This window comes from Vombatus ursinus, unplaced genomic scaffold (assembly GCF_900497805.2).
Source record: "Vombatus ursinus unplaced genomic scaffold, bare-nosed wombat genome assembly UNPS02014790.1, whole genome shotgun sequence".
NCBI lineage: Eukaryota > Metazoa > Chordata > Mammalia > Diprotodontia > Vombatidae > Vombatus > Vombatus ursinus.
This window is the reverse complement of record NW_020954568.1, coordinates 1511522-1535383: the sequence shown is the minus strand read 5'-3', so window position 1 is coordinate 1535383 and position 23862 is coordinate 1511522. Positions and strand designations below refer to the sequence as shown.

The window sequence follows — 23862 nt, the reverse complement described above, 5'->3', positions numbered from 1 at the left end:
CCCTCCAAACCCTGAGCCTCCTCCCCAAATCAGGTCCAAAAGAGGAATTACCGCCAGGAGAAGAAGCGCGCCACGCAGCAGCTGTTCAGCGCCCTGAAGGACCCCAGCGTGGTCATCATGGCTGACTGGCTGAAGGTACAGGACTTCAGACGTCGGCCGCAGGGTCTTAGGGCCAAGAGCTGGAAGACCCTTCGAGGTCCCACCTCAACCAAGCCCTCATTTGATAGAGGAGAAAGCTGAGCTGGCCACTGCCCTCTGTCAGGAGAGATGGGAATGTGTATGCGTGTGTGTATATGTACAGTGCGTGTTCTGTGCATGAATACATGCATTGCTAAATCTAAAGACATCCTTGCAAGGAGGCGCTGGCGCCAGGGGTCAGAAAGGGCCTGGTGCACCCGTATCTTTGGAGGAAGTGAGCAGTTCCAGGAGGCGGAGGGGAGGGAGGGGAGGGAGGGGAGGGAGGGGAGGGAGGGGAGGGAGCGGCAGGCCGGGCGTGGCCGGAGCCTGCAGCGCAGCCCAGAGATGAGGGATGGAGAGTCATGTATGAGGAACAGCCAGGAGGCCAGGCTGGTGCCCCGCTGCAGCTAGTGAAGGGGAGATGAGTCAGGAAGGCCCCAGGGCGGCTCCGAGGCTGCCCCTCCCTGCTCTGCATCACCAACCCCAGGGACACCCAGACCACGGGCTCCTCTTCCCCCGTGGTCACTGTGGCGCTCAGGTGGAGGCTATCCAAGGCCAGGACGCCGCCTGGGGCCCCAGCCCGTGAGGATGAGGCAGATGAGTCCTTCTAATGGGCTGGAGCATGGGAACCTTCCGGGGACAGCCCCCAGGCCGGGCTGCCTCAGTCCACTGGGACCAGGAAATCCAGCCAGATGCTGGGTGCCACTAGATTGTCATTTGAAACAGAATGGGCGCTGTCTACTCTGGGAAAGGGGAGAGAAGGGGGTGGCATTCAGGGAGGGGAACGATCCCCACCTGAAATGAGGCATGCTGCCAGAATCCGGGGGACGATGGGGATGGGCACGGGGGCCATGCTCTCCAGCCTGCCAGTTCGTCAAACAACAATCCAGATAACTGGGCATTCTGCCTGGCATGCAAGGGGCAGTAGGAAAGAATCAGGCTTAACCCTGTAGCCAACCCAAGGCGAAGGCTGTTCCTGGCTGAGGGCAGCAGGGAAGGCTCCCTGGAGGTGGCATCAGAGCTGGACTGTAACTCGGGAGTAGGCATTAACAAGGGGAAGGGGGAAGGAGGAGGGCAGTTCGAGGCACAAGGGGCACCATGAACCTTGGCTGCATCTGGGGGATTGGTCAGAGACACTCCATTTGGTGGCGACGGGGGTCTCTAGAGGCAGATAACCATCGGTAAGGCTGGATGGCAGCAGGCTGTGGAGGGCTCTGCGGGCAGGCAGGAGAGCAAAACTCTCCTTGGGAGGTGATAGGGAACCACCCGAGACATGAACTGACCTAGGTATAAAAAAAGCCCATCCACACATTTGCCAAGCATTCATTAAGCACCTACTGTGTGCCGGGCCCAGAAAGGTGACCTGGGCCTGCCCTCAAAGAGATCCCATTCTATTGGGAGGGACACAACATGGGCACAAGTAATTCAGAACCAGGGCAGGTTCTGGTGGGAGTGAGCTCCCCACTCCGAGCCTCAGCCTCCTAGTCTGTGAAATGGGGATGATAGCGGGGGTCGCTCTGACCCTCTCCCTTCTCCCCTGGCCTAGATCCGGGGCACCCTGAAGAGCTGGACCAAGCTGTGGTGCATCCTGAAGCCGGGCGTGCTGCTGGTGTACAAGACGCCCAAGGTGGGCCAGTGGGTGGGCACCATCCTGCTGCACTCCTGCGAGCTCATCGAGAGGCCCTCCAAGAAGGATGGCTTCTGCTTCAAGCTGTTTCACCCCCTGGACCAGTCCATCTGGGCCATGAAGGTAAGGTCCTGAGGGGGACCCGGAGAGGGGCAAAGCCCTGAAGGCAGCTTCCAAAGAGGCCAAGCAGGGGGCAGCGAGGGGGCTCTGTGAGGGAGGGGGCAGTGAGGTGGTGCTGTGGAAAAGGGGGCAGCGAGGTGGCGCAGTGGATAGAGCACTGGCCCTGGAGTCAGGAGGACCTGAGTTCAAATCCAGCCTCAGACATTTGACACTTACTGGCTGTGTGACCCTGGGCAAGTCACTTAACCCCGTTGCCTAGCCCAAAGAGGCCAAGCTGAGCTGTCTCCCGCAGGGCAGGCCAGAAGGGAGAGAGGTGGCCAGGGTCTCTGAATCCAGGTCAGATCCCTGGGCATTTGCAAAGTCACTCCACCTGGTACAACTAGCCAAAGGACCTGAAGTACTCACCTGGTCCAGCCCCCTGCCCTGGGGCAGCATGTCAGCTCTTAAAGTCTGGCCAGACGGCAGAGGGCAAAATAATATACAGAAGGGAAGGGGAGAGGGCCCTGGGAGGAGTGGGATGGCCCTGGAATTAGCCAAGAGACCAGGACATTGGACGGTCAGGTATCCTTTTTTCTGTGGGCCTGTTTCCTCATCTGTACAATGGAAGGAATGACCGCAGCCAGCCCTCCAGGGTCTTCCTAAGACTCCAAGGAGAGAATGGCTTTTAAGGCCTTGGGGGGAGGATGCCCTGTTCACTGCACCCCTGGCTGCCCAGGGGTGACTGCCAAGGTCCCTTCCATACCATCGTCCAGCAGACTTTTCCTGAGGATGTGGGCGCCAGACACCCCCAGCTGCCTGCCTCATTGATATTTCCCTGCAGGCAGGAGGTTCAGGAGGCATGGAAGCCTCTGTGCCCTCTCTCTCCCACAAGGCCGAGGGCTCCATCTGATCCTCAGAGGATGGGGGGGCCACCCTAGGCCCCTCAGCTCCTTCACCGTCCACTTGTGTGTCTGCTCCCACAGGGTCCAAAAGGCGAGAACGTGGGCTCCATCACCCAGCCCCTCCCCAGCAGCTACCTGATCTTCAGGGCACCCTCTGAGTCTGATGGTAAGCCTTCTGCCCCACCCACACCTGGCTTCCCTTCTGATCTGAGATGAAATGCTGCCAGCCACACAGGGTCGTGGAGTCAGAAGTGTGCCAACCTGTACCAGAGCAAGAATCCCTCTGTGCCCCAGCCAGGGAGGGCCCCTCCAGCCTCAGCTGGGAGATCCTCAGGCTTCCCCTCCTGGGACACTCAGCCCCTGGCCCACCCAGCAGCCCAGCCCGTTTGGTGAGGGTGCTCTCCCTGGCTCAAGCCTCACTCTGCCTCCCCACAACCATGAGCATTTATTTAGCACCTTTTGTAAACCAGACTGAACACCCCAGCTCCTTCGACTCGGTAGCCAGACAAGACTCTGGACATGATCTAATTCAACCTCATCATTTTGCAGAAAGGGAAACTGAGGCCTAGAGAAGGAGGTAGTTTATTCAGAGATCTCTTGCTCAACTCTCTCTCCAGAACGCAAAGTCAATCAGTCGGTCAACAAGCATTAATTAAATGCCTTCTAAGTCCCAATTGTATGCCAATACAAAAGGGAAACAGTCTTTGCCCTCCCAGGGCTTGCATTCTATCAGCCCCAGGCATGTCGAGCACAGCAGACAGAGGGTCCACGTTCCCTGGGCTGCTGGACCTTTCGATGCAATTTTGAACCTTCTTTCTACAAAGCAATGGGTTCTAGACTGGAGACCCAGAACCCCAGGTCATTTTCTAGGTAGGAGGTAAGAACATGAGGCATGTCAGGATGCCCCACCCCAGGACCTGGATCTCCTAGGAGCCATGACCCCGGTGGTCATCGTCCAAGATATCGCCCTTGCAGGTCACAGACGTACCCAAATACCCTGAGCTCTCCTTGTGGCAGACGCACTATGGCTCCGCCGTCTATGGGGACTTCTTTCTCAGCCTGGCCCCGCTCCCTGGGCTATGAGTCAATCACTCTCCAAGGGAAGCAGCGTGACCTGGAGAAGAGAGCTGGGGGTGTCCCCAGCCCAGCTTCTTGTGCTGACTCTGCATTTATTCACAGGGTGGTCTCGGGGCCTTTTCTTTGCCCCTCAATTTCCTCCCCTGTAATATGACGGAGTGGGATGAGATGGCCTCCAAGGCCCCTCCTGGGAGCCCCCCCCCCATTTCTAGGACCCTGTGGTTTGGGGCCCAAGCCCCCAACCTCCGTGGCTCTGCCTGGGTTTGGCCCCAGCCCCAAAGCGAATAGCTTTGCCCTGCAGGGTTTCCCTTTCTATCCTTGCCCTGCAGCGCCCTCCTGGGGCGGACTGTGAAAGAGCGCGACCATAAGGGAAAAGTGCACGTGCTTAAGGGAAAGTGCAGGATGGCCCTCCCATCAAGCAGTCCCAGGCCCCAGGAGGCCGATTGGGCCCCGTGCCTGGAAGGCTCTCCCTCCTCTGTTCCCACTACTGACCTCCCTGGCTCCCGTAAGGCCCAGCTAAAATCTCACCTGCTACAGGATGTCCTTCCCAACCCTCTTAATTCCAGCGCCTCCCCAGTAATTATTTCCTATTTTTCCTTTCTATAGCTTACTTCACATATATTTGTTTGCCTGTTGTCTTCCCAGTTTGATGGTAAGCTCCTCGAGGGCAGGGCCTGTCTTTTGCCTCTTTTTGTATCCCCAGTGCTCAGCACAGTGCCTGGCACACAGTAGGTGCTTAATAAATGTTGATTGATTGAAAAGCTAGCTCTTTTTCCTTTTGGAAAGCTGGCCTGAGTTGAGTTGAGATTGGTGACTTTTCTAGCTCCATCATAGAGAAAACCATCCCAGGACATTCCCCCAAGCTCTTGGAGTGACGCAGGAACATCAGCAGTCTTGTCCTTCTGAGCCAACCACCAAACTCACTCTCCACAGAAACCAGACCCTGGTTTGGGTTCCCAAGAATGTGCGTCCAACAAGGGCATTGCATGTGGTGGGGGGAGGCAGAGGGCATCTAGGAGCACACCATAAACAGAAGAACCCACAGAGAGAACGCCCTGGCTGCTTCTGAGTGTGACGTTCCAGGATCCCCCATATGAAAATTAGAAGGAACGTTAGAAAGCCCCTAATCCAATGGACCCATCATTGGATGAAGGAGAAAGCTGAGGAGTGAGAGAAAGGAATAAATAAATGATATGATCTTGGAGCTGGCCATTAGACAAAGGACTGATTACCCCTGCTGCTGATGGCATGACCCTGGGCAAGTCATTTAACCACCGTCTGCCTCAGTTTCCTCAGCTGCAAAATGAGGATAATACCACACCTGCTTCTTAGGGTTGTTGTGAGGATCAAAAAAGATAATGTTTATAAAGCGCTTAGAACAGTACCCGGCACATAGTAGGTGCTTAAGAAATGCTTGTTTCAAATGGCTAACAAGGAAATGTTTTACATGATTGCACATGTATAACCTATATCTGATTGTTTTGTGTTAGGGAGGGGGGAAGGGAGGGATAGAATTTGGTACTCAGAACTTCAAATTTTAAAAAAATGTTAAAAAATTGTTTTAATGTTTAATGTTATATATGTGTACACATGTGTAAGTATATACATACATGCACATATGTGTGTACATGTGTGTGTGTGCGTGCTTGTTTCCTTCCTTCCTGGGAGGAAAATACTTTATTTTTGTTTAGCTCATGATGGAAAAAACGTTGATCAACCACTCACTATGTCCAGACAGTATGCTGACAGCTAGGCATACACATACAAATTAAGATGCTCCCTGGCCTCAAAAAGCCTGTATTTGTTTCTTAAATAAACTCCTAATGTTATCTTTTGTTCTTGCATCACCTGCATGTCCCGATGCATCCCTTCTTCTTCCCCTCCCATGGGAAAAGGCTGACCTCGTCTGCAGGGTTTCTGGTCCCTCTCATCTGCAAGGAATTTCACCGCGGTGTCTCCTTGTGTAGCTGTTCTTTTTGGTTACATTGTTGCAGTTGTTATAGACATTGTTTTTTTGGTGCTGCTCCCTTCTCTCTGCATCGGTCCATAGACGTCCTCCCAGGCTTCTCTGTAGTCATATTAATGGTTTCCTACAGCACAGTCATGTAAGCTCCTTGAGGGCAGCAATTGCCTCTTTTTGTGTCCCCAGAGCCAGGCGTATAGTAGGTGCTTAATAAATGTCATTCCATCCATGCACTGTGACTTCTTCAACCATTTCCCGGTCATTGAGCACCAACTGTGCTCCCAGAGGTCCTTCACACCACAAAAAGGGAGGCTATCAATATTTCAGTGTCTCCGGACCCTATGTCTGACATTGACCTCCTTGGGGTATGTACTTAGCAGTGGCATCCCCGGGTCAGTGGGATCACTTTCATTTTTTTAAGACAATGATTTTAATCATTTTTTCTGTGTAATTCCAAATTGCTTTCTTCAGTGGTTAGACCCATCACAGCTCCACCAACAATGAATCAGCATCCCTGTCTTTCCACACTGACTCCCTCCATCATCTACCCTTCCCGTTTTGGGTCGTCTTTGCCAATGCACTAGGTATGGTGAAACCCCAGGGTTGTGTCCCTTTGGATTGTTCTCATGATTAGTTTTCCATATAGTTGCCAATAGTTTGGATTCTTTTTTTTGAGGCCTGCTTGTTCATATTTTTGACCACTGGGGAGCATAATCCCAACCCTAATCCTAAATGTGCTCCCTGTCTTAAATATTCAGTTAATTGCCTGTGTATCTTGTATATCAGACCCTTCTCAGGGATATTTGACACAAAGATTTAGGAAAACATTTTATTAAAACTCCAGCAGGGTAGAAACATGAGGTGTCTTTGTTATTTCTCCCTGCACAGGCCGCTGCTGGCTGGACGCCCTGGAGTTGGCTCTGCGCTGCTCCAGCCTCTTCCGGCTCAGTGCCTCCAAACAGGGGAAGGACGGAGAGCTGACCAGCCAGCTGGACTCCTCCCAGGTGCCTCTGGATGGGCTGCTGCATGGTGGGACCATCTCAGACCAGGATCTCTTTCAGTAAGCCGTGGGCCAGGCAGGACAGGGGAGGACCAGGGCTGGGCTGGACTTGAGACTCATCAAGGGGGCAGAGAGGCCATTGACCACACGATCCTCTCCCTCCCTTCTCTGCATGCCTTTGTGCTTCACTTTACACAAGCACTGTCCCTCTGAATGGTGTGAGAGAATCAAATCCTCTAGTGAAAATGTACAGGGAGAGCATCATCCTTGTGAGTCTGTATTGTGGGTTCTATATTGTGGGTCTGTAACGGTCCACAGAGTGGGTTTGTGTCAAACAAGACTGTGATTCAGCAGCGGCCACTTGTCTTGCCCAAGAACACTCGGCCTTCCCCTCCTGTGCTGATCACTATACTCCCCAACTCCCGGCACATGGGACATCGTCCACTGAGAATCCTGCTTTGGAGGATGTGAGAAACTCAGTTGTGGGCCTCAGATAGCCCAGTCTGTAGTAGAGATCATCTCAGAGAAGCAAGTCAGAGCTCCCTGGGTTCTGACCCTTGCTAGCTGTGTGATCCCGACCAAATCACTTCCCCTCTCTGAACCTTAGTTGTCTCATGTGTAAAGTGGAGATGCTGCCTCACAGAGGCATGATGAGACTTGGGTGAGATGAGGCCTTAAAGACAATGGCAGTTCTGAAGCCTAGCCCAAGCCCACGTGGAGGGGATGAGGACAGGGAGCTGAGTGCTGGAGCTGAATGCCAGAGCTCTTCCCAACACAACCCCTGCCTCCTGGCTGGAGGGGAGAGGGATCACTGAGCCCTTTGTTTGGTTAATGACCAGAGGCATCGAGTGCAGGAACGTCCCAAGGCTCACAGAGCCAGAGGGTTCAGCTTAGCTCAGCTCCACACATTCTTACTGAGTGCCAGTTGAGCCCTGAAGGATGAGGTCAGTGTAGACAGGGATACGGAGGTGGCACAGAGGAGGACAGAAGATCGCGGCACCATAGGGCTGCAAAGGCTGTGAGAAGCCATGGAGTCCGACCTCATTTTACATGGGAACAAACTGAAGCTGACTTTGTTCACTGAGGCCAGGGTCCCCCAGCTAGTATCTGAGGCAGGATCTGAACTTGGGTCTTCAGGACCCAGCACACTCTTCGCTGCACCACTGCAATGGCTCTCTCTCTTGCTGGTGCGTTTCTCCTCCCTCCATCCCTCCAAAGGCTGAACTCAGCCCTCATGCTCAGGTTGGGTCTGCAACGGCTGTTTAAAAGGTTAAGCCTGATCACCTCCTCTGCTTTGTTTTCCCCAAGTCCGGAGGAGAGGAAGGACTTTCTGACCAGAGTGTTGTGCCCCTGGCTCTGGTCTGGGGGTGCAGTGAGGTCATCCCGTCACCCCGCCAGCCACGACTGCTGCGCCTTTGTCTGGGGCATCGTGGCCTGGCCCTCAGGTGATGGAAGGAGCAGTCCGAGTGGCCCAGGTGCTGGCAGTGTGGCCGAGGCCTCTGACCTGGGGTCCCCTGTATGTTTCAGGCTGAACGAGGCCTCCCTGGAAAACCACCAGCTGGAGAATGACGCTTTCTCAGACAGGTCAGAGAAAGACACCATCGAGGAGTCGGAGAACGACACCCGAGAAAACAGCCGGAAAACCAACGACAGTGAGAGCGACCAGTCGGAAACCCCCGGGGAGCTCGGTCAGGAGAAAAAAGGGACGACGTACATCGAGCAGATCTACGAAGAATTCGGGGAGGTAGGAGCCGGGAGCCGGGTCCTGGACCACAGCTGACAGGAAGAGAATGCTAATTTAGAGTGTGCATCATCTCCCTGCGAGGGAAGTGCCGCGGGAGGGGCTGTCCCCATTGTATAGATGAGCAAAGTGAGGGTGATGGAAGCCAAATCCCTGCTCACACACCCCTCTAGGATCAGGAAGCTCAGCCCAAGACGTCCCTGCCTCTGACAGGTCTGGCCCTCTGTCTTGTGCGTTCCCAGCCTCCAGCCTGCCTTTCCAGCCCTCTTACAGCATTATTCCTCCTCTTCCCCAACTACGCAGTCCGGCCAAACTGGCCTCCCTCCTGATCCTCCAACTCCACGCCTGGAATGCCCTCCATCCTCACCCCCCCCCCCCCCACAGTAATCCCTGGCTTCCTTTAAGACAAGCATTGTCTTCTGTGTGAGGTCCTTCCTGACCCCCCTCCCCCCATGTCCTTGTTTCAATGGTGCATACTTATACACACCCATGGCCGACCCCAAAAGAAGACACTCCTGGGGAAGGGGTGGGGGCAGGGACTCTGCTTTTTTTTGTATCCCCAACACCTTGCCACAATAGCACAATAGATGTTGTTGGTTGTTTGATTACTGGCCTCTGATGAAATGAAATCATGAATGTAAAGCATTTCACCAACCTTAAGGCACTATGTGTTAGCTGCCATTATCATTGTCATCATCATTATTATTATTCTCATCTCTTAGATTCTGCCTTTCCTTTATCGTCTGATTTGGGGGTGGGCTTTTCCCATGAGCCAATCAGAGAAGGGACAGTGTTATCCCTCTTTGCCAGAGGAAGGTCACATCCAAGGCCATGAGTAGTAGAGTGGCAGAGCCATCCTACAACCCCCATGCTCTAAACATTGCACCACACTGCCTCCTCTGCCTTCGAGCTTACAGTCTCACTCACTCTGGCCCTCTTGTTTTTATAATTAAATTATTAATTAATTAATTAATTAATTCCTAACCCAGGTGCAAAGCCTACAGATACACACACACACACACGCACACATATGTTCTTATATATATGTGTATATATGTGTGTGAATAGAGCTCTTGGAGGGGGAGTCTATAGTGTCTGTCTATACTAGTTCAAGTCAATGCAACAAGCCTACTAAGTGCGTACTATTAAGGTCGTACTATGTGACAGACACTGGGCTTCTCCCTGGACTTTACAATGTCAGCTGCCCTCTTGTTACAGTGAAGGCTTTCCACTCACATTCTCAAACCCCAGAGAGATTTGGTGTAGGCAGTAAGCTTTTGATCCTGGAAATATATTAGATCAGTCACCCTGGCCTCTCCCACCTAGCACCAATAATAACAGCTGGCATCTACAGAACCCTTGAAGGTTTGCAAAGCACTTCACATGTGTTAGCTCATTTGATCTTCACCACAACCTTGGGAGGTGGGTGCTATTATTATCTCCATTTTACAGGTGGGGAAACAGAGGCACACAGAGGCAATGTGACTTGCCCAGGGTCACACAGCTAGCAGGTGTCTGAGTCAGGATACAGACTCAGGTCTTCCTGACCCAAGGTCCAGGCCTTTATACACTGCACCAGCCTGCAGCCTCCACCATGGACAGCCCTTCCCTGAGGGCTCACCTGCAAAAATTAGGAGGGCATTTCCAGTGCCCTCTTTGGCAAAATCTGCCATTAATACAGCATCCTCTTCCAAGTCCCAGCCCTTTGGCTGAGCTTTTTTCTTGTTTCCTCAGACAGGAGAATCTTCACAGACCGAGACCGTCTCTGATGAAAACAAGAGCCTCATCTGGATCCTGCTGAAACAGCTGCGGCCAGGGATGGACTTGTCCCGAGTGGTGCTTCCCACGTTCATCCTGGAGCCTCGATCCTTCCTCAACAAGCTCTCTGACTACTACTACCACGCAGATCTGCTGTCTCAGTAAGTGTCTGAGCGCGTATGACTGCACAGACATTTACTACGTACCGTCTGTGGGCCAGATGCCATGCTGGATGCTGAGGATGTAGCAACAACACAAACAGTCCTTGGCCTCAGGCAGCTGATATCCACGTCCCAAGTGATAGCTGAGCTGAGCCTTGGAGGAGGGCAGGGGTCCTGGGAGCTGAGTCATGGAGGGAATATGTGTTGGGCAAGTGTGGGGTATGAAGAGTCTTGTGAAGGCACAAAGATAGAAGAAGGTGCGTGGCCTTTGGGCAACCCCAAGGAAGTTAGTGTGCTGGACAAAGAGTTCATGAAGGGCACTAATGTTTGTTGGACTGGGTTGAGAGTAATGTAAAACAAGGGTTGACAGGTAGGTAGGAGCCCAGTTGGGTGGAGAGAGGATGCCAGGGGAGCCTGTTGGGTTTTATCCCAGAGGCAGCGCAGAAGAAGATGGAAGGATGTAATCTGTGATCTGTGTCTTGGGACTGAATGGAGCCTAGAAGGGTTCCAGTCCCAGGAAGCTTGGAGGTCTGTGTGCTTCTGGCCCCAGGCAGCCTTGCCTGAGGACGAGGAAAGCTCCTCTCCGACATGTTTGGAGCTCACGCCATCTTCAGAGAGGCTGGAAGTCTTCAGTCCCAAGAAAAAGCCCTAGAGTCACAGGAGAACCTAGGTTTGAATCTCGGCTCTGCCATTTACTCTTTGTGACCTTGGACAAGTATCTTCCCCAGTCTGGAGAATAATAAAATTAGGGCTAAGTGATCTCTGGGGTCACTCAGGGCTCTAACTCCTGGCAGTCACAAGCTTAGGACGGAATTGTGAAGTGGGGAGGAGTGTTGCCACCTCACTCCAACCTTTCTTGCCCAAGGGGTCATCTGGTGGGTTTAGCAGTTTGCTGTTCTAGCCTTTCAAACTTGGAAGCTCTTGGATGTCAGGTTCTGCAGCTCGTAGACTCTACAGTGTGGCTTTGTGGGGCACACATGCTCTGGAGTATGGTGTGCTAACCTGAGCGTTGGCGGTAAGGCTCAGTCTTAAACCAAGAGTTGGAGTAAAATGTTCTGTATTGGGGACATGAAGAAGGAGGATGGTTTTTGGCATCCAATGATCAGAACCTACTGAGGCAGGGTGAAGGCAAACAAGGAAATGGGAAATGGTTCTCATCCAGCCACTGAGTAGAGGTCCTGGGCCACCCATGAGGTGAAGAACCCATTGTATAATGTATCAGACAGGAGTAACATCTGCAGGCATGGAGAGAAGGCAAGAGATGATGTAGGAAGCATGGGCAATGAGGAGGCCACTGCCAGTCTGTGGGAGGGCTCCTGTCCCCCCCTTCAATGGCCTGTTTGTAGGTGAGGCTGCCTCTGTAGCCACTGGGTACTCACAGCTAGGATGGTAACTCAGAATTAGGATGCCCAGATATTCTAGATGGAGTTGGGCTGGTGATGTTCACGGATCCACAGTTAAGAGCATTAGCGGGGTAAGGGATGCGCCCCTGGGTGAACATGCAAACATCAGAGTACAATAAAGATCTCAGGCAGGAGCAATCAGAAAGTGGACACATAGCCACGTAAGGGGACATGGGAACCTCCCACCACTTTCCACAGCTTTCAAGATGAGGAGAGGTCTGTAGCTAGTCATGGAACATACAACCCCTTCCCCAATCCCTTAGTACCTGGTCAGCACACAGCAAATGCGGGAGTGGAGAGTTCTGTTTTAGTCAGGTCAACAAGCATTTATTAAGCACCTCCTATATCCTGAGCACTATGATAAGGGCTGGAGATACAAAGAAAGGCAGAAGACGTCACCTGTTCTCAAGAAGCTCACATTTTAATGGGGAGACCGTACGCAAACAAATACTTACAAACAAGCTACAGAGCAGATAAAATGGAGGCAATCCCAGAGGGAGGGCCCCAGCATTAAGGGGATCAGGAAAGGCTTCTCCAAGAAGGTGGGATTTGGGCTGGGACTTGAAGGAAGCCTGGGAGCCAGGAGGTGGAGATGAGGAGGGAGAAAGCTGCAGGCTTGGGGACCGGCCAGCGAAAACTCCCAGAGAAGAGAGATGGAGTGTCACATGTAAGTAGCAGCACAGAGGACCATGTCACCAGAGTGCAGAGTATGTGCAGGGGATTAAGGCTGAGGTGAGCTTTAAAGGTAGGGGGGGCTTTAAGAGCCAGAGGACTTTATAGCAATAGGAAAAGGTGAGAGAAATTGACTCTGAAGGTTCAGATCAGTTTAATTAGTCAACAAACATTTATTAATCACCTATGATATGCAGAACCCTGTGCTCGGTGGTGGTGTTGGTGGTGGTGATGTTCTGTCATTTCACTCATGTCTGACTCTTCGTGACCCCATTTGGGGCTTTCTTGGCAAAGATACTGGAGTGGTTTGCCATTTCCTTCTCCAGCTCATCTTACAGATGAGGAAATTGAGGCAGACGGGGTGAAGTGGCTTGTTCAGGGTCACACAGCTAGTGAGTGTCTGAGGCTGGATTTGAACTCAGGAAAATGAGTCTTCCTGACTCTAGCCCATCAATTTATCCACTGTGGCACCACCTAGCTACCCTGTGCTTGGTACTAGGAGAGATCAGAGGTCACGGAACTCAGAGTGGAAGGGGAGGATAAGGCACCAGTATAAAGCACCATGACCCAGTATTGCAGGATCCATTCATTAGAAAGGTACAAACAACTGTATGTGCTCTGAGGGGGAAGGTCCTTACTTGTCTTTAATTATCTGTGTTAGTGTATCTTCCCCATTAGAGTAAAACCTTTCTGAGAGTAAGACCCACTCTACTTTGGCCCTGTTCCAGCCTAGTGCCTTGCTTGCTGGAAGGCTCAATGAATATTTGTTGGGTTAGACTGGACAGAACAGATAAGAAGGTGCCATCATGCTGCAGTGGAAATCACGCTGAACTTACAGTCAGGGGCCTTGGGTTAAAAGACTTGTTGTACCCCTTCCTTCCTGTGCAACCTCAAGCAAGTTCCTTGGCCTCTCTGGGCCTGTTTACTCACTTAGAAAATGAAAGGGTTAGACCAGATTACTTCTGAGCTTCCTTCTAGCTCAGGGTCAAAGGTCCTTTCAGTTAAGCAGACCTTAAATTTGAGCTTTAAATGATGATGAGGTGCTCCACAGAGGAGGGCAGCCATGGAGGCAGGAGAAGGGGAGGTTAAGGAGGGCAGAGAGAGCCATGATCAACTTGGCTGCCCTGTGTGGAGTGGCTGGAGAGGAAGCACAGGATGTAAAGTTGGAAAGGCACAGTGCCAGGTTTCAAAGGGCCTTGGGGACTCCGATTTAATGACCTGCCCAAAGCAAAGCCAATGGATTCACTAGGACTCATGCCTCTCCTCTGCACTAAGTCCCATGGGGCATTGAAGACAGCAGAGAATCCCAGCAGTGAAAGAACCTTGGCCATGACCTGGCCCACCCCCTGGGGCCTGAGCCCTTCTCTGTAGCAGAGGAACTCTTGACTCAGGCCCCAGTTGGACTCAAGGAGCTCCCAGGTCTCTTACAGCTCTGAGACTGTGGGATGTGAGCCCCTGTAGGGCCTTCCTATCCTCCAGCCTCTGCTTGCACACCTTCAACGACAAGCCTCCCAGCCCGTTGTTGGATGGTTATGACAAAGGTCATCCTCTCATGGACCTGGAGTCAGCTTCCAAATTGTCCCTGGTTTAAAAGAAAGGAAAAGATTACAGTCTGCAAAGTATAGGCTAGAGAAAACTGCATCGATCGCTGACAAAATTACAGAGCGTCCTTAAAGGGGCTATCTAGAAAAATAAATGTTGATCGCAAAGAGGTGATCGTGGCTTCCTCAAAAACAGGGTGTGCCATGGGATTGGATTGGTTGACAGAGTTACTGGGCTGGTAGATCAAGGGAAGAGTGTAGACACGGTTCACCAAGATTTCAGCAAGGGTTTATTAAAGTCTCTCCTGCAGTACTTGTGGGAAAGATGGAAAGATGTGAGCTAAATGAGAGTACAATTAAGTAGATTTGGACCTTGCTGAGTGGGCAGCACCCAAGGGTGCATTAGCTGTTTGATGTCCTTGTAGAAGGCTAGGTTGTTGTCCTTTATTCCGAAGAGACCCAAAGTGACATCACTATACTGGAGTCAAGTTACAGTGTGTCCGACTGGGTCTGATCAGACCAATACGAGCTCGGAATGTTCTACCACAGGTCAGGTACATGTAGTCCGTGTGTAGGAAGAGGCCTCCAATGGAGGACCCCAGGGATCTGTGCTGGACCACTGATCTTAGAGCCGGAAGGTACCTCAAAGGCTCCTAAACTCAACCTATTCGAACACGAATCCCCTCACCCTCAGCTCTCACTAGTGGCCATCCAGCCTTCAAAGGTTTTCAAAGAGGGCCGAGGCAGCCCATTCCACTTGGAAACCTCTCTCCTTGCTTCTTTCTAGGAGAGCGCACATTTATCTCTCCGGCAGCTTCACCTCATTGCTCCGAGCCAAGCAGAAGACGTCTAACGGCTCTTCCCCAGGAGAGCCTTTCTCATCACTGAACACCACTCTCATGTCCCAACCTGAATTTTCTCTTCTCCAGCTAAATAGCCCCACTTCCTTCAGTTGACATTCCATGACATTCAATCCACATTCCATGATAGATAGCTCTCATGGTTGGAAACTTCCTCCTGGCATCCAGCCTAACTCTTCCTCTCTGACCCTGCCTACTCACTCAATTGCTCCTGCTTCTACCCTCTACACCAAGCAGAATAATCCTTTCAAGGACCAGCCCTGGACCAGCCAGCCCTTTGGAAGAATCATAGGAAAATCCATACTGCCACATAAACAGAGCAGAAGACCAAAGATTTAGGTACAGAAGGCGCCTGAGAGGCCATCATTTCCAATGCCCTCACTTTATGGGGGAGAAAAGTTGATGATAAGTTGGTGTGACATGTCCAGGGTCACCCAGCTAGCAAGTATCTGAGATGGGATTTGAATCCAGGATGTCCTCAATCCAAATCTAGTATTCTATCCACTATACCAAAGGTGTTAAACTCACAGTCTGCAGAAACAATCCCTCCACTCTCTGGGTGCTGCCCAAATGAGATTAAAGCGTGATTGGGCAATATTTGACAAAAGAAAGAAAAACCCATAGAGCCTAGATAATGCTGACACCATAGATAAGGGTGACATGGGCTTTTCTGGGTCCATCTGCTGGCAGGAGTCTTTATGTATGGGTCCCGTAACGTTCTACTTGAGTTTGCCATCCTTGCCTTAGCCTGTCTGCCTGGCGGAGGTCCCCTGCCCCATCTTGAGCGGTGACTATGCCAATGGATCGCGAGGAGTGGCCACAGCCCTCTCCAGTGCTCCCACAGTTCCAGCTGCATGGGATTACTGGGAAATGGAACAACATGCGGCACCCCTGTAGTCTTTAAGTGAATTTCTTCTTCCCTCTGCCTCTTTCACCAGAGCTGTCCTGGAAGAAGATCCCTTGAGTCGTATGAAGCAGGTTGTTAGATGGTATCTGTCTGGCTTCTACAAGAAACCGAAGGTGAGAAAGAAGAGCCACAGGGCGATTAGAGCCAGCGAACAGGGCAATCTGATTACAACCAAGACCTCGGTGCAGCTAAAGCCTTGCTTCCCACTCCCACCACCCACCCCCACCCTAAAACTAGACCACTGGTATCACAAGAGGATCCACCCTGGTGGCACATCCCATGTACCCTAGAGTAAAGCTGCCTCCCTGGGAGTGTATCAGGCTAGGAGGTGACTTACACTTTCCTCATTTTCCTGATAAGGTGACCCATTAAGCCTTAAAGCCCTCAAAGGGCCTTGGGGATGAGAGAGGAGAGCACCCTGTACTCTATGGGACTCCACAATGGGACGCTCTGAACTGGACCTTGACACCTTCCATCCCTTAGCCGGCTGGTGCAAAGATCAGAATGGCGACAACAGTCGGCATACCATAGCCCCGTAGGATGACAAATCTCGCGGGTCATTTACCTTGTTCCCCTCCAGAGAAGGAAGAAGACTTGAGGGTCCAGCCCCAACCCTTCCAGCTTTAAACCCTGTGACCCTAGCCTCCTTTGCCTTCATCCAGAGGAAATGGGTGGAGTAATAAGCAGTTAGGAAGGCTTCTGGTTTAGGATCTTCCCAGCAAACACCTGAAACTGGCAGTGGGCGGCCGTCCAAGGCGGCTCAGAGCACCCTGGGTTCAGGCCTGCTCTGGGGAAGGGAAACCAAGCTTCCTCTTCCTCTTCCAGGGAATCAAGAAGCCTTACAATCCCATCCTTGGAGAGACCTTCCGCTGCTGCTGGTACCACCCGCACACCGACAGCCATACCTTCTACATCGCTGAACAGGCAAGTCCCTGCCCCACTTTCCCCCTAAAACCTCAGTTCTTGAAGCGGCTTGACCCGGAAGCAGGCTTCAGCGCTGGCTTGCAGGCTACTGCCAGAGCCCAGCTGAAGGAAGAGTGGCTTGGAAATGAGACCTTCCCTCCCCACCCTAGCTGTGGAGGACAAGCAGTGCCTTCCCTTCTCCCTTCATGGAGTCTGCCTGGGCACAAAACAATCACACGCCTGCCAAATCTCCCTCTAGCCATCAGACAGAGAGAGTGCAGGCCACAAACCACCTGAAAATGAGATTTCTTTTCCGAGGGAGATTGGCCTCTAATTCCGTTCCAGCCTGAGACCCTGAACGGGTGCCAAGAGCCAGCTCCTTTAACCCTCTCTGTTTCTGGGTGCTAAGTGGGAGCAGAGAACCTCAGCCTAGGGACAGTGCCCCCCAAGCTCACTGTTCACCAGACTTGACGTGTGGGGTCCAGCCCTTGGAGTTCTCATTGTTTGTTTTGAAGACAGGACAGATGTCCTGGGCTGTGACCATGTTTTCCTCTCCCTCTCCTCACAACCCCTGCCAGTCTGGCCCTGTGGCCAAGACAACTGTCTAGGGTCAGGCTGAGGGAAGGGCATCCTGAGGGAATGTCCTGGGGGCTTGGTAGCTCCCGACTATTGGGCAAGGTGCCAGCAGGGGTAGAGGGTTCCCCAGGCCCAGACCAAGGCAAGGAAGGAGCTGCCTTACTGCCCTCCCAGACTGCCCTGGCCCCTCCCATCTGGGAGCAAAGGCTTGTGGGGACACTCAGCCCTCAGGGTGCTTCTGGTAGGTCCTCCCAGCGACATTTATATAAGTGAAAGAAGGCCTGGGGGCAGCTAGGTGGCACAGTGGATAGAGCACCGGCCCTGGAGTCAGGAGGACCTGAGTTCAAATGCGGCCTCAGACCAATCACTTGATACTTACTAGCTGTGTAACCCTGGGCAAGTCACTTAACCCCAATTGCCTTAAAGAAAAAAAAAAGGCCTAAAAGGGAGAATAGTTAACTTAAAGGAATTCGATTTTGCTCACATTAATTAAATACCTACCATGTGGAAGACATTGCTTGTACCAAGGGTACAAAGAACAAAAAGAGCCCCATCTCTATCCTTCAGCTTACAGTCTAATAGGGAGCGATGATTAGCCCTGGGACCTGGGAGGGAGAGAATTTCTTCCATCCCTCACAGAGGGCCCACATGGGCAGCAGGAATGGAGGCAGAGCCTCGGAGCTTGGCCCTGTCAGGGAGGGACCCTGGAAGGGCAGAACTCCAGGCAGGCTTGGCCCCGAGCTCCCAGGAGACAGGAGCAGCCCTGAGCCCGGCCCCAGCCAGGCTTCCAAGACCCAAAAGGACTTTCATCCAAATTGCTGTTCTGCCTTACAGGTCTCCCATCATCCCCCTGTGTCTGCTTTCCATGTAAGCAATAGGAAGGATGGCTTCTGCATCACTGGGAGCATCCTAGCTAAGTCCAAATTCTATGGTAAGGCCAGGGATGGGGTTGGGGGTGGGGTGGGCAGGGGAGGAAACTTTACCCAAGCAACTGTCAATCAATCAACCAACATAGTTTAAGCACCTACTAAGTGCCAGGCTGCTGTGCTAAGTACTGGGAAGACAAAAAGAGGCAAAGGCCAGGCCCTGCCCTAAAGGAGCTTACAATGTAAGAGAAGTCACTAGTCTGCACTGCGAAGCGAGTTCCCTTGCTGGAAATCCCCTTACCACTTAAATCACGGGTGCAGACTTTGATAATAATAATAATTTTGCATTTACTTATCTGTGTATATGTTAGTTCTCCTCAGTAGACTGCAAGCTCACTGAGGTCAGGGCTTTTGTTTAATTTACTTTTTTGTTGTGATTGCAACAACCACTAAAGTCTCAGGACCTGATAGAGAAAGGGCAGAGCATTCACTGAACCAGAAATGTTGACTGTCTGGCATGTACAGTGGTGGGTTTCAGGAACATAGATGTTAAGTGAACCTGGTGGTCAATGCTCCCTTCGGCCCCTCCCTGTCTCTCCTGTATATCCCCCCCACCCCCATCTCTCACTCTCCACCGGGCTGCCTTCACCTCTCCCCATGCAGAATCCTTCCCTTATAATAAGCATGTATAGTCACTCGAAACAAATCAAGCTGTGGGCCACATCTGGGGGTGCAGGTCTGACCCGTCTCCCCTGCTAGTACAGAGCACAGGCCATTGAATAAATGCTTGTGACTGAACAGTGCTGTCCGCTGCTCAGGGCCTGTGGCCCAGGGTGTCAGTGAGGAACTCCTGAGGCCAGTCCTGGCTCCCTTCTCTCTACCCCTCCCCCCCAGACCCCCCTTCCTTTTTGCATTCATTCTTTACAGCTTTGGGTCCTGAGGGGATAAAAAGAGGTATGGTGGTCAGCCTAGACCCACCCAACCCTCAGGGAGCCCTCAGTGACCATGATCTGGTCCATGGCATCTCACCCAACTCACAGCTGGAAGATCGTCTAATCCAATGTCCCCATTGTACAATGGGAAAGCAGAAGTTCAGATGTGGGAAGGGAATTGTCCGTGACCACCTGCCAGTGGTGGCAGAGCCCAGATCTAAGCCCAGGTCCTCCGGCCCCAAACACCACGTAGAGGGAACAGGACAAAAAGAGACTCAAAATTAAATAACACGGCAAGTTAAGTAACATGAAACAGAAAATTAATTCGTATCTGTAAAACATCTTGAGGGTTCCTGAGGTTTTCTTACCTCCCCTCTGCAGGGAGCTGGCCATGGTATCCTCCTCTCTAGGCGCCACTCTCTGGTTACCTAGCCAGCACACAGGAGACAAAGATCTGAGCCCCGGGTCCCTGGCTCCAGGTCCCAGGACACACTGGTTATGGATGTTCCTCCTCCCCTTTCCTATTTTCTTTAAGACACTTTTCATTACACTTGCCAAAAAAAAAAAGGAGACAAAATTGTCCATATTTGCTGATGATAGTTTATTTTGAAAACCCTTTGAGGATCAGCAAGGACACTTTCCATTCCTCCTGCTGACTTTCAATTGAAGCAATAAAATAAGACAAGATTCATAGACAGAAGGGAATTTCAGCCATCATCCCGCCCAGCTCCCTCATGTCACGGGAACCAAGGTGTGCAGAGGGAAGGGACTTTTCTGTGGACAAACACAGAGCAGTTGCCAAGGCAGCGATGGCCAGGGATGCCTTAGAGCCACGGTGTCCGATCCCTACCTGAACCAGGATTCCCTCCATTACATCTGAGTGCTGTTCCAGCATCTGCTCAAAGACCCAGGGGCAGGGAGACTTCCGCTCCCTGAGAGACCCCCCACCCCCATCCCACTTTGGAACAGTACCTCAGACCTAACTCCGCCTCCTACATCTAACTCCACCTGCAGCGCCTGGCTCTGTCCTCCAGGGCCAAGTGGAAGAAAGCTAATCCCTCTCCCACAAATATCTGAGATCGTCTCCCACATCTCCGCCAGGTTACTCATCCCCGGTTCCTTCCGCTGATTCTGGTAACGGCGCGATGCCTCAGCTGCTCCCCCAGAGCCGTGTCCCGCCCTTGGAGCCGCAGTGCTACTTAGGAAGCCCCATTGGCCTCCTTGGGTCGGGCTCCCCCATTCACTTGGCTTGTAGCCGGCCTTCGGCTGCCTTTGTAGAGTCATCTGAACCCGAGGGTCTTGTCAGCGGCTCCTTCCTCACATCGTTGTTGCCTGTGAAGTTCTGGCAAATACACAGTGCTATTTCCCCTCCTGCTGGTAGCTTCTCTTAACCCTATGAGCTCCCCGGGTCTTACAGGTGGCTTGTGTCACCTGCTTCCCTCTCCACTTAAAATCCTTGTGATTAGATTTGCAAGACTCCACGAAAATCAGTGTGGGGTGAATCCTGCGGGCCCTGAGAAGGGAAGGTTCACTGGGAACTAGCATGATCAGGGAGGGCTCCTCCATGCCCCAGGATGCTTACATACACACTCGCATGCATGCCTACATGTGCATATGCATGCATACACTTACATGCACACAGAGGTCTGCAAAGAGTAAGGAACCCAGATCCAGAAATGTAAGGAACCTCCTGGCCGGAAGAGACCTGAGCAGCCGTCTCATCCCCCACGGCTGAGTAGCATCCAGCATGGACATTTGTGTTTTTGACAGGCCGGTGAATACAGCGGCCTGTGAAACAGATAGCTTTGAAAGCTGAATGGAATCTAGCGGGGTTTTTGCAGCCAGTATAGACACAGACTTAACCAGATCCCTCCCTGGGGGTGGGGGAGGGGCAGGGGGGCTTGCAGTACATCTTGCTGCAGAGAGACTCTGAGAAATGGGGACATTATTTTGTGCCTCGGGCAGGGGTGGGGCGAGAGGAGGGAAGGTTAAAGATTTCTCCTTCCATGTTCTGTTCTCACAGCGCAGCCATCCTGTCTTCATACTGAAAATAAGCCATGACCCAACGTATCCCACTATTACGCACACCTGTCACACTTACCTCACTTGTGTCTCTAGAAAAAAAGCTGATTTAGAGCTATTTCTGGAAGGGGTGGGGGGAGGCCAACCCTGGAAGGCATCTGTCCGGCAGTCTGGATGGCCGGCTGTCTGGCCAGCTGCCTCTTTCATTGACCATCATCTTTCTTTGTGGCTACAGGAAATTCCCTCTCAGCCTTACTTGACGGCAAAGCCACCCTGACATTTCTAAGTAGAGGGGAAGATTACATCATTACAATGCCCTATGCACATTGCAAAGGTAAGTGAACTCACCCCTTTCCAGGATGGATCCCAGGGGAAACCTTCATCCACCGCCCAGAGTTGGGAGGAGGGCACTCTGAATACCTGGCCAAGAAGCGTTCACTGAGCAGCCACATGTTCATCCCTGCACTCAGAGGTGTCGGGGAGACGGGAGAAAGGAGCCCCGGCCCCTGTCAATGAGCAGCTGCCCAAGTGGGGAAGGTGAACCTCAGAGCATGGTGGAGTAGTGAACTTACCATCACTAAAGGTCTCCAAGCCCCATATGGATGACTTCCCAATGGGCCATGCAATAGTGGGGATTCAGATGAAGGTTGAACCAAACAACTTCCAAGGTCCCTTCTGACCCCAAGAATCCATCATCCTGACCCGGTGCTCAAAGGAAAGAAAGATCCGCCTTATCTGGATTGATCAGAATCCTCTGGTAGGGGACACAGACTTCTGCTGGATCTTCCAGGGCAGGCTTTGGACAGGAGAAAGTGGTGGGAGGGCATTCACAGCAGAGGTCCCCGCATTAGCAAAGGCACAGAGACCGGACCGACTAACTCTGGCTGGATCAGGGCTCAAGCTGAACTCTCAGTAAGCCACGGATTGGCTAAAATCGTGCCCTCGGCACTATGGAGACAGGAGCTGGGAGCTTCATGGAGCTCCATGGGACAGAAGAGATGCCCTGAGACACGCGGTGATGATGACTGGGAGGGGCCAGGTCAGAACCCAGCTGCCTAAAGCCTGGGAGACTTGGGAGGGACCTGGGACCCCTGGGCTTTGAGCCCCCTGCTCCCCCATCAGGGACAAATGCCTTTTTTTTCTTTGCATCCATCCCCATCTTTAAATGCAACGCCCTCAGAGGCCACAAGGGGGCACCGTCAGCTCTCGGGCCCTTCAGAATGAATGTGCTGAGGGCATTGCATGAGTCTGTGGAGCGCTGCTTTCCCATCTTTTGTCTCAGGGTGTCTTTTCTGTCATTTCCCTACACACAAAGTCCTAGGGAACGGAAAGAGGTGGGGGCACGTGTAGCTAAATCAAGGTCCTTGGTCTGAGGTCCGAGTCTACAGAGAACTCAGCTAGATCCCAGCTTGGGCGGCCAGAAAACACAGTTTAAAAGCACTTGGGGGGGGGGGGGATGGGCACCACTAAGGCTCCTAGAGGAAGCCACTGAGACCACCCTGGGAAAAAGTCAACACTTTTTCAGTGGATTCAGGCAATATCCAAACACTTAGCTTCAGCTTGACCCAATCCACCATAAATAGTCTTAATCGATCAACAAGAATTTCTTAAGCACCAGCTGTGTGCCTGGTATACCAAGAAAAAAGTGGTAACAGCCCCTGCCCTCACGGGACTTCTCTTCTATCTAATCACCACTATCTCAGACAAGCCCCCACCAAATGTGTGTAAATACTCCTGGAGCCTCTGAGGAGTTGGAGCTGGAGACCTGGGCTGCCTTTCCGGGCTTCAAGGCCATTGAGGCAATCAGACATATCATGGCCTAGGCTCATGTCCCAGATGACACTCTCTATTTACTAGATGAGGCAAGAGTCGCCAATCTAGTAGCAAAAGCATTTAATTAGGGACAAAAAAAATCACGTAAATAGCAAGAAAGAATTGAGTAGACGAGTCATTCTTTGCCTACAAACCCGATGGGCGTGACTTCTACGCATCCAGAGGGGATCGAGGGAGAAGGCCATCCACCACCTCCAGAGGGAGTCGGAAAAGCATCCCTTAGCTCATGACTAGACAGGCGAGGGAGCTCTCAGTGAAGTCCAGCTTGGCGTATGCTTTCTGTTCAGGAATTTTGTACGGCACCATGACGATGGAGCTGGGTGGGAAAGTGACTATAGAGTGTGAGAAGAATAATTACCAAGCAGAATTGGAGTTTAAGCTCAAGGTAAGGACGTGCCTCACACGACCTCCTCAGCCCCGGAGGATGCTGGGGGTCCCTACACCACAACCTCCTTCTGGGAAAAGGCAGCCTTGCAGCCATGGGGGAAGGGGACCCACTGGATTGGGGTCCTTACAGCCTCCTGTGAGACTCTCTGGGTGACTCTGGGCCAGTCCCTTCTCCTCCATCAAACAAGGGCATGGCACTCTTAGGAAATGCTCTAGACGGCCCCACCCAACTCAGAGACTGGGATCCTTGGGCCATTTATGAGACCATGGGGAAACCTCTGAGCATCACGCACGGGGGCTGTCTCAGGACAGAGCCAGTCTGTTTGGTGTTTGTATCCCCAGAACCCAGCCGAAGAGGGCTGAATAAATGCTGACTATCTTAAATTGACCTTTCCTATTATGTCTGACAGTGTCAGAGCTGGGAGGGGCCTTAGAACAGAGAACATGGAGTGTCA

General features: G+C 52.1%; 1 protein-coding gene across 3 annotated transcripts in view; it reads left to right on the top strand.

Annotated features, from left to right (window-relative positions):
- Window positions 1-23862, top strand: part of OSBPL5 (oxysterol binding protein like 5) — a 112361-nt gene that overhangs the window by 74916 nt on the left and 13583 nt on the right. For all 3 annotated transcript variants that reach the window (XM_027868712.1, XM_027868713.1, XM_027868714.1), the window contains 11 exons: window positions 34-135; window positions 1724-1927; window positions 2887-2971; window positions 6734-6905; window positions 8373-8589; window positions 10321-10505; window positions 15920-16001; window positions 16714-16812; window positions 18202-18298; window positions 21423-21521; window positions 23308-23405. In XM_027868712.1, coding sequence (XP_027724513.1) covers window positions 34-135; window positions 1724-1927; window positions 2887-2971; window positions 6734-6905; window positions 8373-8589; window positions 10321-10505; window positions 15920-16001; window positions 16714-16812; window positions 18202-18298; window positions 21423-21521; window positions 23308-23405 — 1440 coding nt within the window. The remainder of the gene's footprint in view (window positions 1-33; window positions 136-1723; window positions 1928-2886; window positions 2972-6733; window positions 6906-8372; window positions 8590-10320; window positions 10506-15919; window positions 16002-16713; window positions 16813-18201; window positions 18299-21422; window positions 21522-23307; window positions 23406-23862) is intronic.